The 19,099-nt window shown below is 35.6% G+C and overlaps 1 protein-coding gene across 1 annotated transcript; it reads left to right on the top strand.

Annotated features, from left to right (window-relative positions):
- Positions 1 to 1,120: 1,120 nt before the first annotated feature.
- Positions 1,121 to 17,864, top strand: Chd64 (transgelin calponin-3). The gene is made up of 4 exons (XM_028321916.1): positions 1,121 to 1,330; positions 15,143 to 15,279; positions 15,793 to 15,997; positions 16,362 to 17,864. The coding sequence occupies exons 1-4, from the start codon at positions 1,277 to 1,279 to the stop codon at positions 16,530 to 16,532; spliced, it is 567 nt and encodes a 188-aa protein (XP_028177717.1). The 5' UTR covers positions 1,121 to 1,276; the 3' UTR covers positions 16,533 to 17,864.
- The last annotated feature ends 1,235 nt before the right edge of the window (positions 17,865 to 19,099 follow it).

Here is a 19,099-nt window from a genome sequence, read left to right as displayed (position 1 = left end):
ATACTGGCACCTAATGTTTAAAAGTTAATATAGAGGGCATTGCCAACTAGAGCCACCTAAATTATAAATAGTTGATTTTTATTAACTACTGTTTTAATTGATGAAAAATAACGCGGACATGCAATTAAATTTTCAAATAATGAAAATTTTTCTTTTACTTCAACTATTATGCCATTACCGATTATTATTTGACAATTATTATAAATGCTGAATCCAGGCATTAGATCATAAGTTTTCTACGAGTATTATTTATATACTCAAAAACCATCCAAACTACTTATTTTAAGACCTAACTGCATTTACCTAATAAAATAATTACTGAAAATATTTTTCTTTTGCAACAAGACTGAGATGATACATGTTCACTGCAGCTTAATGAAACTTCTATATCCACGTAATATTTTGTGGTCACTTATCAAAAGTTCTTGGAAATTATTTGTAACATTCGGTTGGACCCAATCACCTTTCCATGCCCGGCGCGGTGCCGCCGTTTAGTCGAGACGGTAGAGCGAAATAGCTAGTCACCTCGCTCTCTCACACTCATTGTATTCCATACTTGGTTTTCGTTTTACATTTCGAGCTAATAGTGATGTGCGGTTATCGAGTTTTTGGGCGTATCGACAATAGAGCCTTCGAGAAGGCTTTGATTCCTATAAAAGTCACTGAGACTTGTTGATGTTGATGGTAAAATGTCAAATAGGAAAGAAACTTTAGCTTATAATGTTGTATTACGCTCTTGCGTACTTTTTACTACAAAATCAAACGTGTTAAAGATTTTCGAATTTATTAAGGTTACAATGACAAAATTATGCGAATTTGTAGGTAACACAGCTCTTGAAATCCATAGGCATGCATAATATATACAGTTAGTAAAAATGCATTTTGTTTTCATTGAAAGCATGATGAGCACATAACAATGATCGTAATTGAGGTCATAATCGAGCAATAAGTTAAGTATAGTGAATGCCAATTAGGTAGATATCTGAAATAATAAATTAATTAACCTCTGAGAGTATTTGCCGCCTTTGAAGCTATCGATATGACGGCAATAACGTCGATAGCAGCCAGGCCTTCGCCCTGCTCGAGACCCGTGTGCCGGGCGGTCGCGACGCCGCTGCATGATGTCATTCATCAGCACACACTCACACATAGAGCCCGCTCGCAAGCAACCGCGCTGTTTACATTCTGAACGCAGTGACTTCACGGCGACAATCCGTGTCTGTGATTTATTTATTTAATTATTTATAATACATAGTTATTAGTTACCTAGTTCAACATGGCAAACAACAGGGCCGCCAAATCTGGATTCGCCGCCGAAGCTCAGAGAAAGGTGAGTTTTCAAAACTTTTTCATCTCGACCGGGCTATTAACCGGCTATTTTACATAGTTATGTGCATAATCGCTCGCGCTTTTCAGCCTAGATCTCTGTAAATAGGTCGCATGGCGGCTAGGTATTGATTCGGGATGCTGTGAGGTCCAGAATTGTGTTACAAGGACTCAGCCCTGACCTACATTTGGGCACATGTTGTAGGTACTTGCGACATGGGCGCCAGATGTTCATTAAATATTATTATGGGCAATGCAGGATTGCAGGCTTGTGAATATTGGACACGTACGGTGATGTACTGAGATGCCAACGAGTCGGTGCTACGAGTACGAAGCAGTTAGGCTGGTATTTTAAATGCTTGCTTTACTTGGATTTGTAGACCTAATACAGTAGAATCTTGATAACTCGAATGTCAAGGGAAACCAAAAAAAATTCGAGATAGCAAGTTTTCGACTTAACAAGAATTTCGAGATAATAATATGATGCTTGTTAACAGCCAAACAAATACTGACTGAGCCAAGTAACCAAAAGTGACCAAAAATGAAGAAACATAACATCTGTGTTTCTTAGACATTAGAAAGTTTATTGAATGTATTCATTCCTTGCACGTGTGCAAAACAAAAACAATAGATAAGAGGCCCCGAGCTCCGAACATTCCTTTTTGATTTTATTGCCACGAGTTTTGAGCTCCGGGAATCCCGAGTAAGAAATCATTATATTTTATGAACTTCGACTTACTGAGGTAGGTATTTGCAGTTCGAGTTACTGAGTATTAACATGTACGAGTAATGCCTCACAGGGAAATAACTTATTGTTCGAGTTACCGAGTCTAAAAAATTCGAGTTACAGCGTCGTTCGGGGTTCGGCGGAAGGGAATAGCATATCTTTTCGATTTACCGAGGATTACGACTTAACAAGGTTCGAGTTATCAAGATTCTACTGTAGAAACGAATTAGATTTGCTACTAATAATATTAATCATAACTTAGTTTTATATTTGGATTAATCTCAGAATCTTCACAAAGCTGGAAACAAAAATACCGATTAAAACTAATTACAATGATCTTTAACTTCTGATTTGGCATTAGAAATTCTTTTAGCTAATCTTATTCCAAGCTACCCGCACGTCAATACTCTACTGATTGTTGAACATAAAACATGTGACATAATCAAGCAGCTATAATAAAAACATTCTCATTTGTCACTTTCCACGTGAACGATATTCTACCAAAAGGCTATTTAAGTAAATGAATCCACCAGCTTGGTCTAATTTAAACCTTTTAATCCTATTAACGATATTTAGCGGTTCAATGACAGCATTTTAGTGATGGTAATAACAGCCGTTTTAAAACATGGAGACTGTCGATAAAATTGTGACTTTACAGTTGATTTACTCTTTTACATTTGAAATGTTTATTTTTTACTTTTATACACCATGTCACCAGCCATGCATATAATATTAAGCGGTACTACACGAATAATAATACCCATAGGTAACCCTTGTAAGCTACATAAACCCGTTTAGAGCAAAAACCGACGTCTTGGAGACAAGGGCATGTCCCAAAATGGGTCATTAACATTGATCAGAACAAAGATTTTAAACTTGATGTGGATTCGTATCAACATACTCGTGTGTGTGACTGGTTTTTCGTACAAATGTTTGTCAAAGTTTAAGATTTAACTAAAATATTTGATTGAAAGTGAAATAGTTGACGAATACAGTCCATTTTCTGCTTCAGTTAAATAAAAAAGTTTATTTAGAGTTGATTTCGGCGCGAAATATGCGCCTTTGATAGTAATACCTACTCACTGCGTTTCATAATTTAGTCACACGAAAATGACGTGACATACTATGTCACGGTTATAAATAATCGGCAACTTAGTCACCACTTGTATTTACGTTAATAAATTACTTACTCTAATAAGTTTTATTACCCGCACGCTTTGCTATTCCTCAATACCGGATGGTTATGTAAATTTGTAAATAGTTCGTTGACATGTCGGTTAAAATTATCGACTTATCGCATTGAGTAGGAAAATCCCTGGAGCAATCAACTTTTTGCGATGTTCTGAACGTAAAAACATAGCTTTTAATCTGCAATAATTCATCGATACATTTCAAATGCAGTGAAAGGTTTTTCACGTCACTATTTTTTATTAATAATAATTCGTTTGTTTTTTTTTATATTATTCAGTTGAACGTTAGAATATGAATTTATTTCTTATATTGATTACTATAATAATCAATCATTTAGGTAAACGGTGTAGATATTTTTATTTTTTAATAATTTAATTCTAGAGTTTTGGATTACACCAGAGTCAGACAATTTATAGGTACTACGTTTGTTTTCTCATACAAGAATGGCGATTTGAATGACAAGGTTCCTCTTTAGCAAACATGTAGCGTATCTCCTGTGAATAATTTATTTTATTTCCCTCATAGAAGCAAGGTTAACAGCATAGTTGAAGAAAATGCAGTAACGTACGTATTTTCGAAGCATTAGATAGAATTCCGATTCATATTACGGAATATAACAAATCTACTTATCAATAGGTCTAGCGGTGAACTCAATCAGTACCTGAGGCAAAGGAGCGGCACAGGAGGGGTGACATTGACATATTGTGACGTGACATCTGAAGTCTCGCTGGAGTTTGACGTCACAAAAACACCCTCCTGTGCCGCTTCCATACCTCAGGCACTGAGTTGAACGCTAGACATTTAATATGAATTTGCCTCCCCAATCTTTCAGTCCCATCGTAAGAAGTGTAGACCAAATCCTCCATTTGCCTATTTCGTATCATCATCTTGACATCTCCATGTCTCCACTGCAGGAACACGACCCTCTCATTGGAAATCGGGACTATTCCCACCTCTCGTTCCCACCACTGCAACTCTTGTGTAGCCAGGATCTACAGCTTGACCGCCACAAAAACCCAACCAATGAAGGTCAAGTTTGTCCCGGGGGAAAGTTAAACTGTCATTGGACCCGCAACGAAATTAATCAGAAGAACATAGGAGTTCGAAATTAAGGTTCGACTTCCCTCCATTGCAAAACGGATGACAGGTGACAAACAAAGGTTTAAAACCTTTAAGAAAAGATTATCCTACCTCTCATTGGAAAGGGTCGTAAATGGTTCCAGAATTACCTGATGATGATGATACGAATTTGATAGTAGACCTGTATTTCCACTCTCCAGTAAATGTAGCCAACAGTCACCTTAATACAACAATCATGTTCATTCGAAGTGTTTCTTAATTTTGAATCAATAAACTTAACAATGAGTGAAAGCAACATTTTTCTCTCGCAAAAATCGTCTGAGACTTGGTCCCACGAACAAAGTAAAATCATGTTTGAGATTATGTATGTTTATTGAGCGTTATTTTTAATGGGCTTCAAGAATTTAGTGATGCTACTGTTATTAAAATCTATTATCATTATTATGCTACAGATTATCTGTCCTTAGAATCAGCTCTATGGATCTTATTCCAATCACTACTTACTATGTGCAGCTTTTTCATTCTACACATTAATAAGCCCACATTAATGTTACCTCCAGGACTCCGTTAAACACTTCGAATGAGTAGGTAATATCCTTTCAGGATCATGATAGCTTTCAGCCTTTTTATCCTGGAATTTATGAGGTAAATGGAATTTGATTGATAAAGACCTGACTTAAAACTGACTGCCTACTTTTGTTTAACTCGAACTGAACCATTATCTTTTACGTTATCAACAGTTACAAATTAAATATTCATTACCCCCGAAACGGTTTTTAACTTCAATGTGCGGAATTTTACACCAAAATTTACAGTTTTGCTTAAATTATCAGGAGGTACAAACGTGCATACCCCTGGGTCCACCCAAGCTTACAACTTAAGACATTTAGTTGCTTGTGAGTTCGTCGACCCATGTCATACGCTCTGTCAACCAAGCTTATACCACAGTGAAGGTAGGAACCTCTATGCTATAGTGGACTGACTGCAATGGCCCATCATATAAGGAAATTACTCTGTGGTCTGGCTTACATGTGGCACAAAGGCATCACACTAGGATCATTTCTACCAATATTGGCTAACTGAATCTAATAAGAATTAAGATAACGTGTGTCAAAGACATAAGACTTTGCACGGAACTGCTCTTGCACTTATGCAACTTCCACCACTTTAAGTCCATAAATTGGTAAACCCGTTATCTTAAAATTTACTACGTGTTTTTTTTAAATTGAAGTAGGAACTGGTCTGAGCAACAATTTCAATGTTTTGTGAAACTTTTCTTTAATGTACTTTGTATTTTTATTTTATCATTTACTGTAAGCCATTTCCGATATTGTTTTGTCAAATTAATAACTATTACAATGTGTATAGCAACTTGATCGTAGTGTATGGTGTAGGAAGGGGTCGTGCTCTATAGCTCAAAACATTAAAAATTACAAAAACATAAGAATCAATTTCCTATAACTTAGCTACATGTACCTACTAGATCTACGTCAATAGCGCCAAAATGATCATGGTTTCTGTGGGAATATTCAAATAATACAAGAAAATTTTAAAATGGTCAGTCAGGACACCTTTCTTCATACAATTTGGGTCAAGGAGATTGGACCGATGCGGCTTTTACAACCGGTTCTGTAAACATTTGGGGCCACTGCAGGTGATGGACCCGCGCTTATAAGGACTTGTACTGAGTTTAACGTTCGACGTGAAAACATTTATTACTTGCTTTAAGACGAAGCTGATATTTGAGTCGGTATCGACGATCTTATTATTGAAGACTATAATCTTACTTATGAACTTAGCGAAGACGACGATATGAATAACGGAAAAATTAACGGTTTCCATTCTTTAGCATCAGCTTTGTCTGAAACACTAGCATTTTTCGTAATTCGTCGTGATTTCTCTTGTACAAAAAATGTAACTGTCAAATATGAATTATCTTCATTAGACTCATCAATTCGTGTATCAATTTCGATATTAATTAAGAATATGTACGAGACGTTTACAAAAACGTTTGTCGGGTTGTTCAAAACAAAATTGTTGTCCTTTATTATATTTCTTTTGAAACGTGTCGGTATGCACTTTATCAGCATTTCATGCTCGAACCAGCCAATATTTGCGTCACTAATACTCGTATCTACTGCAAAGTTAACAGTCCGTTTCTTGATATTTCAAATAAGGAAACACATGACTATCAATAAGATGCAATACAAAACTAATTTTACATAGTTCACAAAACAAAACTACAAGCGACAAGTAGAAAGTCTTATAAAGTAGAAAATAAAAAGGTAGAAATAATGCTTTAAGGGAATGAATGGAAGTCAATTGCGACTGTGAATTTACAGTTAATTTAAACCTGAATTACTGAAATAGCCAATCAATTTGTGACTTAATTTGGCCTATGTAGTCACCGTATTTGTGTACTCATGTGAACAAACAGGTAAAGAACAGATGTTCGATTAGCACAGAGTTTACTTTATACTAAATCGTCGGAACGGTGACTCACTCGCAGTTCACTTACAACACAAACCACGCCTTATATGGTATGGCCTTACGCAGGATATATTTATAAGGCATAATACGGGTCACTTTCAAAAACCAACCATATGTTTGTGATTGACTGGCCAGAATTTCTCTTTAATTTTTCGTGTTTTGCGTGGCATAATTTTTATATAAAAGGTCACGCATATAGACAGTTACCACCACACCCCTTCCAGTAATATAAATTTACAACGATAATAATGTTGATTCCAAATTTTTTGGTCTTCAACTCTGTTTTAAACATTTGGCTCTCCCTGTGATAGTTTCTTGAATAAAATGAAATAGAAAAAGTAAGTTACTACAAAGAAAACAAGTAATTTAAAGGAACGAATACCCAAGTTCTATTTGTACAAGAGGTTTGACATTCGTCATAACTTTCCACCTTCAGCAAAACACAATGTGTGGCCTAGGATGAAATTCTATACGTCCACTAATGTTATTGTTGTATTGCCCCTTTGTTTATAACGTATTGCTACCACACGCCTAGGCTGTAACGTATACTTTGACACCTTCACTTTAGTAGGAAATTCGATATTGTATGTTTTTGTGATTTGAATATTCATTCGTCTAGACAAGCCAAATCAAAGGCGTCTTCTTACGAATACATTTTGTCATTGTGATCATCCATTCGGCCCACCAAATCGACCATAACTCCAACCTTGTGGTTATTATCTATTGTCAATATTTATTTAAGTATTTAACTAAACCGTGGCATCGTAATGTTAAATTATCTCGTACTATCGAAATATCGTTCGATTCAAGTATGGTTCTATTTATATTACTAGCACTGTTTCCTTGATGTAAATTGAATAGCCTTAAATTCTGTTTTCTGCAGTTCAAATGACATGTTTATATTCTAAAGTATGAATTCTTATGACTTTGTAATATGAGACAATGAGTAATGAGTCAAAGTCCACTGCACGGTGCAAAGAAACCCATTATTTTGATGAATTCACTTTAACCCTCGCTGTACGAGGTGGGGTGTGACACACCCCAGTCCATTAAAAATAGCCACAATTTTAAAAATTTGCAAGTGCTGAATTTGAAATTCTCAGTAGCTGGAATTATGACACTGCTGCTTCGATCAGCGATGCAAAATCAGTCCAGCGGTGACTACCAACTGAGTTACATGCCTTTAAAGTGCGTGTGGGTGTCACACACCCCACCTGGTACGGGACGTTGTTAAAAAGTTTAAAAAAAAATCTAACAGTTTTGGTGTAATTTATATATTTTTAGCTTTGTCAATTGAATAAAATTCAATACAAATATTATTTTTCGTGATTTTTACGGTATCTGAAATTTTCAAGCACTTTTAGTCAAATGAGATGACTTTTAGTGCGAATCTGGAAGTTTAGTACTGAGATCCGAAGATGTATGTGAGCATACACTTATGGGCTACAATTTATACTTGGTGATACAATTTATGGGCTACTGAAATGGAATAACATATTTTATAAATAAATAAAATTGTTACGCTCCCATTTTATGCATTGAGCATACTCATTTTCTTTCATCAGAATTGTGGTAAATTGAAAACCGATGATCAAAACAAATTTACACCCTTCTAGTTTTTAATTTACTTTTAAATTATAAGTAAATACTTGTACTTTGTTAAATAAAAACGGTTGTCATAATTAAAGGCACTAATTAAAAATTATACATAGGAAACTGATTCCTAAATTACAAGAACAACGGAAATTGTGTCTTATTGTTTTTTTATGATAAAAATGTTATGATACATATTTTCAGCTCAGAGCATTTCTTAAACCTAATTAGCATACGTAAATAATCAATATTAAATATTAAATTCCACCTAAAAAAATGTTGAATGAAAATTTTATCACTTTGTATATTGGGGTGTGTCATACCCCACCTGGTACGGGACGTAACTTTTAGTCACCTCGTACACGGAGGGTTAAATGCATTCTCCTTTTGCTATAGCTATAATTTTCCTATAAATCCTTATTTGTATAATATTTCAATTTTTAACTAACTTAATTCTGGTGCTTCTTCTCGCACTATTAACTTTTCGATTGATTTGAGATAAAGTATCGTCTGACATGGGGCTAGACGCTTAACAATGGTTTAATCGTTCTAACCTTGGCCTTCAATCGGCTATTGCCATGTATTCTACGGGCCTCATGTAACATTCCTTGCGATATTGCGGTTTCCATACCATCCTGGTAGTTTAAAACATTTGTATGAATTAGACAAAATAGTCCTTCAACCTTAGATTGTATCTAGCTCCTCATGTAATCAGATATGATTCTTTGGCTTGCCAACTGTCATATCCTTTTATGGTTAATTCAATGAATTTGTGGTCCTAATCTAGTCAGTCAGACTGACCTCACATTTACATCTCAATTGGCTAACTCCTCTTTACTTCATCTTGCGATATTTTATGTGCAACATTCGCCACAAGCTCGTGCAGCTTACAAAGCGCTCTAAAGGCAGCTCTTGCGAATCGATTTCTCAGTGCATTTCATTGACCGGAGGAACAACCTCGCTGGTGACCCCATTCTTTCTTCCTTACAAGTCGCCGGACTATTGTCGATGATTCTCAGCAAGGCTATCCGGTTTTTACCTCGATGCAATATGCATGCTGCTGCATTTCAATCATTTTTGACGCCTGTCTAGTTTATTCTCCAAAAACGGAACGCACCAGCAGCGTGTGGTATAAAGGCAGCCTCTGACGCAACGATGCCTCAGAAACCGTTGACATTGAATCATAGTTATTTATGGCTACAACCGTTTTTGTTGCTGAGCCGTGTATGGCTGGACCGGACAAAGATTAGCAGTGGCCTGTGAGCGCGTGCCTTAATATCATTACCGGAGCATTGATATCCGTAATACCATCTATCTTGACCTCTTTTTACATATGGTGCACTAAGAAAGGCCTTTGATGTTGCAATTAAGAGCAGCAGATTTAGCTGCAGTTGGTACCTAATTATCTTGACTAAACTATACTGTACTGGTTAGCAACCACGAACATAGCAATAACATGCCTAAAATTTTCCTACTCATTGAAAGTTCAGTAGTAACTTATTATTAGTAGGTAATCTGTGGTTCAGTGCTAGAAAAAAAACTTCTAAAAGTCCTTAACATGAATATAAAAGCGATTAGTTAACTAAAAAGGCCTTTTTCCAGTAGTAGACGTCTTTCGGCTGAAACGAACGAACGAACTACAAAATCATTAATCGAGATCCCTGAGATCAATAATTTGACCGAGTTATTATTTATTTGACAATGACCAATTTATGGAAACATCTGTGGTCGTCAACATTTTTGACATTGTAATTTATCATATTTTTGATAAATTCTATGTACAGATAAATAAAGTTATTAATTTCGTAATAGTTTGCTTCATAAACCCAACTAACGAGGTAGGTATGCATGCTATCAGGATTATTTCAACCCGACGACCTTCTGCGTTAGTTTGATAGAAACGTAATGAGTAACATATTGATAACACTGGCGTTTGCTGCATTGGGTAGTGTGTTAGTTGAAATTAATATTGGCCAAATCAATTTTGCTTTAAAACAACAAATGCCAACCGAATATTAAGCAAGACTTGAGCACGGTAATAATATCATACAGTATTGTAACTTCATAAACCGACGAAACGCGAGCTTTCCTTCGAATTTCAAATCTCGGGACGTGGTCGAAATCCAAAAGTTAGGGGTGTCACGAAAGTGCCGAACGGACGTCGATGGCCTACCGTTGAAAATGACTAAGGTGATGGAATTTGACTGACCGTCTTAAACGATCAAATTTGTCAAAAACTAGTCATTAACTGTCAGAAATGGTCATTTTCAGTCAGTTTGATTTGAAATGAAAATTATATTGTAAAAAACCAGCTTTGGCCCACGACTTCGCCCCCCTGAAATTAAAGTAACAGGTCATTAAGTACTCATTATGATTAGTAGATTCAAAATTATTTTAGTAGGTACCTATATTTTTTTTAAATTAAATCTACTAATCACAAAACAACAAGCATTCTTATCCTATTCCATTCACAAAGTATTTTGTTTGTCTAAATAAAAAAAAAATTACAATCACAAAACTAGATAGAAATTCTAAGTAGACAGATGTAATTAGAATGGGTACTATAGGTGAGCAGCCCTATCGCATGTTGTCATACCGTGACGTACCGCGGGGCTGTTGACATTTATTTCAAAAATATGGCCGAGTTGGAATACTGTATAGATAGTATTACCGTGACTTGAGACAAAATGCCATTTAAAAATAAACACGACTGCCAGTAGAAGCTGGATCATGGAGTGCTGAAGTTCGAAAATCGAATTGCATTGAATTAAAAAAATCCAATAAAACAAAAAAAAGAAGACAACGGCGCTTCGTCTTTTAAAAACGGCGTTATCACTGGCCATAAATAATGTCATTGACGTTCTTGTCCTCACTTTTAACGAACTTAAAATTAACAGTCTCTCGCAGTTTATATTCAAAGGAACTTAATAAAAATACACAGTCCCACATTCTAATTTGTTACAATGTGGCAGATGCCTAAAACGGGCCAAACAGGACATAGCTTACAAGAACCACTTCCTTTGTATTGGAACACAAATTAGATAGCGCCTTAGAATTACAATGCAAGAAACGAACTGCGGTCAGTTAGTGATGTTAAAAGAATATCGACTTTCGATATCGAAGCGACAATAGCCCAATGATTTTGTAGACTGGCTGAATGATCCGAAGAACATTATAAATAAATAAATAAATATCCTTAGACATTTTACACTGCGCTTCTAGTCCCAAACTAAGCAAAGCTTGTACTATGGGTACTAGACAACGGATATAAATATACTTAAATACTTTTTTTTTTTGTAAATACATACTTATTATACATAGAAAACACCCAGTCCAGTACAAACAAATATTATGTTCATGCACACAAGTGTTTGTACTGTGCGGGAATCGAACCCGCTACCTCCGGAATAGTAGTCCGTTTCAAACCACTACACCAAACGGCCGACAGACATTGGTTCAACCCCGCTACTGCTGGACTATTGCATTTAACCCACTCGTAACACTTAGGCTGGGTTGCACCATCTTACTTTAACTTTGACTAACGTCAAAAATGTGTCAAACTCTATACAAAAAGCACCGGTTATCGTTTACACAAGCATAATAATAAGCTTTCTATTAGAGTTTAAAAAAAATCACAAATACAGTTACTAAGATTAAAATGGCCAGCGATTTTTTTCAAATAACTGCAAAGGAATGTTCTACAAAATGCAAAATTGTTTCTATTCTGTCAATTTGAAAATTGGGTTCTAAGTAAATATTCATAAACCTCTAGTTTTAAATCTAGTGAGGACCTTTCAAATAGAAGTCCGTAGTGCAAAACTTTATTATTCTATCATATTTATCATGTCTCATAATGTCATAGAAAAAATCTATTATGGAAATGTATGATTGCATAAATGGGTTGTTATTAATAAATATCGCTGCAACAGCCATTCTCTTTTTATTTATATTCTTGAATTTATTTAATATTTTGCATTTGATTTGAATTATGAATTAATAATTAATTTAAATGCAAGATGTTTCCCACTATCAATTTTATTAATGTTCCGCGTTCGCGTTTATAATTTTGCACAAAAGGTTTTAAACATAAACATGGCTACAAAACAGGCAAAAAATTATAATATGATTTTGTTTGAAAGAAAGTATTAGAACAGGCTCATACTTTTTGACAGGCTTTGAGAACAAGGTGATTGTTGAACACTCATTACTGATGACACAAATACCGACTTTGAATCATTTGTACGTGTATTCGAACATTTTAGATAACATTCTTTAGCGTATGTCACGTAGTCCTCATGACATAACTAACATGAGAAATCCCATGAAACTAGGGTAGGGAAACGATGACATCATAGTAAGCAAAGTCCCGCCTTTTATAACCACACTGTTCCAACAAACAGGTTAGCTATTAGAAGCCATTTTTACAAGCCTTTTTACACAAGAATCCTGGCCAGCGATAACATTTTAAAGTAAAAAAATATGATCTTTTTTAGACTTTTCATCGTTGTTCAGCTCCTCAATAATTCTATTTTTAAAATTTTAAATTTGCGAATGAGGGTTTTCGCGATTGAAAAATCCGCCAGATGGCAATACGTAGACGCGAGGTCCAAATGCTGCGTGATTGGTGGATTTTGACATATCTGTCAATGTTATGTCAAAAATACGTATTGCCATCTGGCGGATTTTTCAATCGCGAAAACCCTCATTGCAACGTTCCATTTTTCCTTTTCTTTTTTTCATGCGGATACGGAACCCACACAGTCTGAATTCTACTAACATTTGTCAGTGTTTTTTGCAAACATTAGCAGGTTTCTGAGTCACGTGCACGCATCCTTAACGCATTACGTCATTTCTGGTTTTTGTTGATGAATGAATAATCCTGCATGATATTTAAAAAATTTCGCCAGATAACTATTTCCTCAATAATACTTGTACCTATTAGAAATAGTCTTGTGTGGCTTTAAAGTTGAAATTACTACGTACCTACCTATTTATTTAAATAAAATTCAATGCACATAGAATGCCCCTTCAGGGGGCATCCCTTTATCTATATAAAGCCTAAAGTATTCGTCATGAAATTCCTATGTATTGTTTATTGTGAAATGCTTGACATCATTATGATGTGGTCTCATTAAAATACCTACAGGAACATGAATAATGACGAATATGATTTTATTTCATCCTTGAACTAAATATTGCGGAAAACAAAACTCTACTAATTAAGTTATTCTGTGGCTCTACCATGATTTACGCGTGACATTTCAGTTTGATTTCTGGTATTAATAATATTTTAATTTTATTATCCTTTACTTTAATGATACCAAGTAGTAAAATTACAATATTTTGTGTGCTTTATGACATCATACGTAATATAATAAACTTGTTTTCTTTATAATAAGTTGAGACTAAAAACCATATTTCAGCAATATTGACAAACTTTTCTAATGACTTAAATCGAGAATTTAGAATTTTCATCATGCTAATATGATAAATATGACTTAGTTTCATTCTGTACTACCTATTCTGAATCGAATTCATCGCATAGACACACTGCTGCATAGTTATTTATTATTTCTGGTCATATACCAACGATAAGCATGTATGAATGGTCGACTCGTTTAATAATTTCGATGGCGTGCACAACCATCCTCATTGTCGGCCCCAGGGAAAAGGCAGCACTGTAGCTTACTTACCTACATTGCTTATAGAGTCCCCTGTGGACTGCACTGATAATACTAATCACAATATGACATAAATAAGTACGAAGTATACAATTAATTAGTTAAGGATCAGATGATAGCATTTCTTGTGTTTTGACTAGATTAATGGGTATTTACAATGTAGAGTCCTAAAACGAAATGTCTTCTTCTTAGTCGTTACGCTCTTGGCAGAGCGGTCGTGGTCACGTTGAGGCGTTGTTTACATCGGTTGTAGAGGCGGATACAACTCTCCGCACGATCTCCCTCCATCTCTCTCTATTGGCAGACTTTCTGGTGCAGTCACATAAGCCGTCTCCCACTGCTGCTTTCACTTGGTCGGTCCAGCGCATTGGTGACCTGCCACGTGATCGGGTTCCTTCGACTTATCCCTGGACGACCAGTCGTTCTATGGAGTTGTCATCCCGCCTCGAGACATGTCCGAAGTATTGCAGTATGCGCGACTGTACTACGGTTGATAAACGCTGAGTGACACCGAGCTCCTGGAGTATGGACACATTGGTACGGAACTCTGTCCATGATATCCCGAGCATCTTTCTCCAGCACCACATCTCTAGGGCATCTATCTTCCTCTTTTCCAAGTCGCGTACTGTCCATGTCTCTGCTGCGTAAAGAAAGACGGGGAATACAAGCGCTCGCACAAGTCTAACTTTGGTGGCTTTGGTAATGTTGCGATTCCTCCATAACTTCCTCAACTTCTCCATCGCAGTTCTGGTTATGGCCAAACGAAATGTGGTGGACAGCGAATTTAGCGACATTTTAGACTACTTAAAATCGTGTGGCGATAGACGTACTTGCCAATGGTGTTAGTTGGAAACCATTACCACTAATGCTCATTACACTTTACCTGCATATTTTGAAACCCGCAAGACTCGAGCCCACTGCCCTTGCAACCACCAGGCCTGACGGCTTGCAACAGACCATTAGCTCAAAAAATTCTTCCACTTCTGCCATTGATCAGACAACGCTTCCAATTATTATAGACCACTAGTTCAAAAAATCCTCTCCATCTTTGCAGATCAACAGCAAATACAGCGAGGAGCTCGCTCAGGAATGCCTGGAGTGGGTGCGCACGATCACCGGCCAGCCGGAAAACGTGTCTGGGGACATGGACAACTTCTATGAAGTCCTGAAAGACGGGACTTTGCTGTGCAAGTGAGTAGCATTCAGTTTTTGGACTTCTTCTTTCTTATGTAATTTTAGTGTCAGATTTAGAATTATTGCAAAGAAAAAACGGGACTATTCCCATCTCTTATTTCCACCACTGCAATTCCTGTGTAGCCAGGATCTACACTACCGCCAATAAAAACCCAACCAGTGAAGGCCAAGTTTGTTCCAGGGAAAGTTAAACTGTCATTGGACCCCGCAACGAAATTAATCAGAACTTTAAATATTGCAAAGAAAAGTGATTTTTCAATTTGTGTGTCCTATCTAGTAACTTAACTAGGAACCCTCGAATCAAATCAAGTCAAGTCAAACTCTTTTACTACACCATCACAACATCCTGCTGGAATATTATTATTAATACATATTTTCTTAAGTTTACCTAGGCTACTCCTATGGTACAGCGACTCGAAAGAGTGTATTGACCTCCGATAACAGACGTCGCCATTTACTTAGGAATGAAACAATTTACATTTACTGACGACAACAACTCATTCTTTACAGGTTGGTGAACAACATCCAGCCTGGCATAGTGAAGAAGGTAAACGAATCAAAGATGGCGTTCAAATGCATGGAGAACATCAACGCGTTCCTGGAAGCGGCAAAGAACCTCGGCGTGCCTGCGCAGGAGACCTTCCAGACTGTCGATCTGTGGGAGAGACAGAACCTGAACTCCGTGGTCATATGCCTCCAGAGTCTTGGCAGGAAGGTAACTATCCGTTCAATAGCGTAGTTTGAACCACCATAAAATGGTGACTATAAGGACAACTGGAATTTAATTTCTCCCCAGCTCGTGACGTGTTTCTTTAAAATTGTCGCCAAATAGGTATGCCATGTTCTGCAAGAAAAAATCATCATGAAGTTTGTTTCGAAATATTAATGACACAGAAGCACAGAAGTTTTCCGTAAGGAATTTATTGTAATTTTCTTTCATGGGCTCAAGTAGCAGCAATATTTCTTGCGTTACCGTATACTTACATAAGTAGAAGGCTAACTACATTTTCTGTTGCAAAATGTTAGTATAAAAATGGTTTTAGAATTGCGTCATTTTAACATTTCTCTCTTCGTTCCAGGCCCACAATTTCGGCAAGCCATCCATAGGCCCGAAGGAAGCCGAGAAAAACGTTCGGAACTTCTCGGAGGAGCAGCTGAGGGCTGGCCAGGGAGTGATCTCCCTCCAGTATGGCTCCAACAAGGGCGCCAACCAGAGTGGCATCAACTTCGGCAACACGAGACACATGTAAACCCCGACATCCTAACATCACATTGAACTGGTTGACATTAAAATTTAATTTAAAACAGGATCGTTCTAAGCAAAAAGCTATAGATTTCTGCAGTTGTATAACTACCTTCTAGTTTTGGTAATGTTTAAATAACTTTGTCTACTTTGTGTATACGATACCTCTTTTTACCTATTTGTCTGTCTACTCTGGCAACTAATTATTACCGTTATATAAACGTATATTTGTAGAGGATAAGACGTACCTCGATGACATACTCATTTTCTTCTCAAGTTAATCTCCAAGTATTTTTTGCTTAGAATGAAACAGAATATACAGGGTGTAAAGAAAAGGTTGGCAAAAACTTTCATATTTGACTACGAGACCGCACAATCTTGGAAGTCTTTTCTTCACATTATTTTCACTTTTGTTTGCTTTGAATAAAAGGGAAATTCGTAAATTTCTCTCTCTGGACACAGTCAAAAGTCAATGTTAAAGTTTTTATCTGCCTATTTTTAACACCTCCTATTTTATAATGGATGTTAGAATTGAAATAGTTCACTATTATCCGTGTTGATCAATCAAATTATCTCTTTACATAAAGTTACTTCTCAGTACTTAGATTCTACTTAAAACTTAGAAGACTTAGTTTAAAGGACCATCCTGAAAATAGACAGGATTCTATGGACTCGAATCTCTGGGTGTCAAAATTTATTTTTGTAAAAGTATAGTCTCAGACTGTCAGTCATTAATTCGTATAATTTAGCATTTAGTTTTGTATAAAATATAACCATTCCGGAGTCATTCCGCATTTTGGAATTTATTTTTGTGCTGTTTTAATGTTGATGAAAAAGTGGTTTGTTTTATTTATATTTCATTACTATAAGTCATGTAGAATTACGTGTTTAATTCATAACTATTTTTGTAATTTTTAGGATTGATTATAATAAAGTTTATACATTTATTTTTCTTAATAATGTGCCAATATTATTTTTACTTATTGACACTTTTTCACTTAACAGTACAATTTGTTAAATAATATTTTTCAAATTTATATAACTTACTAAGTGTAGTTATTACACTAAATTCTATTATATTGAAAATTGAATACAATTCTATTATATTGTGCCTTTTAAGCTCCCAAGGACTTTAAAACTAATACGTGGCTAACAGCAAAGTTTTTTAAAGGCTTGTAGTTGTCTCTTTATTTAAAATAATTATATCGTATTAAAACTCATCATTCCAGTTTTTGTAGTAATTGTAGTACACACTGTGATTAATGATTTTATTATTATGTACATCTCTAACTATATTTTCGTATTTATAGTTATGTACTTTGACGCGTAATATTAAGAATGTAAGTTTCATGAAGTACTTTTACTTTATGGAAGTACGTAGAATAAAATAAATAAGTAAAAAATATATTGGGTGTTTTTTTTTCTAGTCTAAATCATGCGCGTTATAAATAAATATGACTTAAATACCTACTATTTTATAAGTAGACAATTTATTAATACTCTTTTTTAATTAAAATTAAACAAGTAAAATAAGAACTTGTTAACTTATCAAAAAAGGAGACAAAAAGCAACTAGACCGACGAAAGTTGCGGACTGGTATTGCCATCTACTGGGGTAGTTTGTACTAATTATAATAGCAGCGTATTTAGCGCCATCTAGGAATAAAGTGTCGAATCGCATGTACACAAAGCTTTTCTGCTTTTCTTACGGAATTTTCGCTCATGAAGTTAGTTGGCGCCACTGAGCGGTTAACCCCCCAGTTAGCCCTCACTGACTCAATAGGGTTTTGGTACATTACCTTTTTAGGGTTCCGTAGCCAAATGGCAAATAACGGAACCCTTATAGTTTACTTTACTACGATAAGAATAAAGCTTATAGGATAACGCAATTATTTTCTAATGTAATTCCATAAAATCGCGAAACATTATTTATTTTTTGTGTAGGATGGCACGATGGTTTATCTATTCTACGTACAATTTTTATTTACATTCATTTATTAAGGCATAGTTATTTCCAGGTTCCAGTTACCATTAATTTTTGCCTTAGAACTAAACTACTGAACCAATTTTAAGAAAGTTGAACTTTTTTGAAATCGATTAAAAATAAAAATATTTACTTAATCAAATTGTGCAAGTACCTACTTACTTAGGAGGTTACTGCATATTTTGCTGGGTCTACCTACCTACTTACCCACTGTATGTATGGTTATGGTTACCTACCCTAAAGCTATAAAGTATAAGGCTTAAGGTAAGCTTATTCAATTAACGCAAACGGTAACAATATGTAAGAATAATCAACAAATAATTTCTTAGTTACAAGACTAAAAAATCCTCACAGAGACAAGATAGCTGTGCAATTTTTAATTAGGTTTACTTACTTACAACTAACAACGAGGTTCACATGACGACCGCATGATCGTAGGCACTCAGACGATGAGAATAACTGAAAAGTTTTAGAAGTAAAAAATTATAAAAATGTACTTATTGTATCCTCCTCTCCTACCTACTTACTCACACACTAAACACTCATTTTTATAAAATCATTGATTGAATTTTAAATGTTTTAAAATTCATA

Source organism: Ostrinia furnacalis, unplaced genomic scaffold, assembly GCF_004193835.3.
Source record: "Ostrinia furnacalis isolate ACB-3 unplaced genomic scaffold, ASM419383v2 OfSCF7585, whole genome shotgun sequence".
Classification (NCBI taxonomy): domain Eukaryota; kingdom Metazoa; phylum Arthropoda; class Insecta; order Lepidoptera; family Crambidae; genus Ostrinia; species Ostrinia furnacalis.
This window is presented reverse-complemented; position numbering and strand designations above follow the sequence as displayed.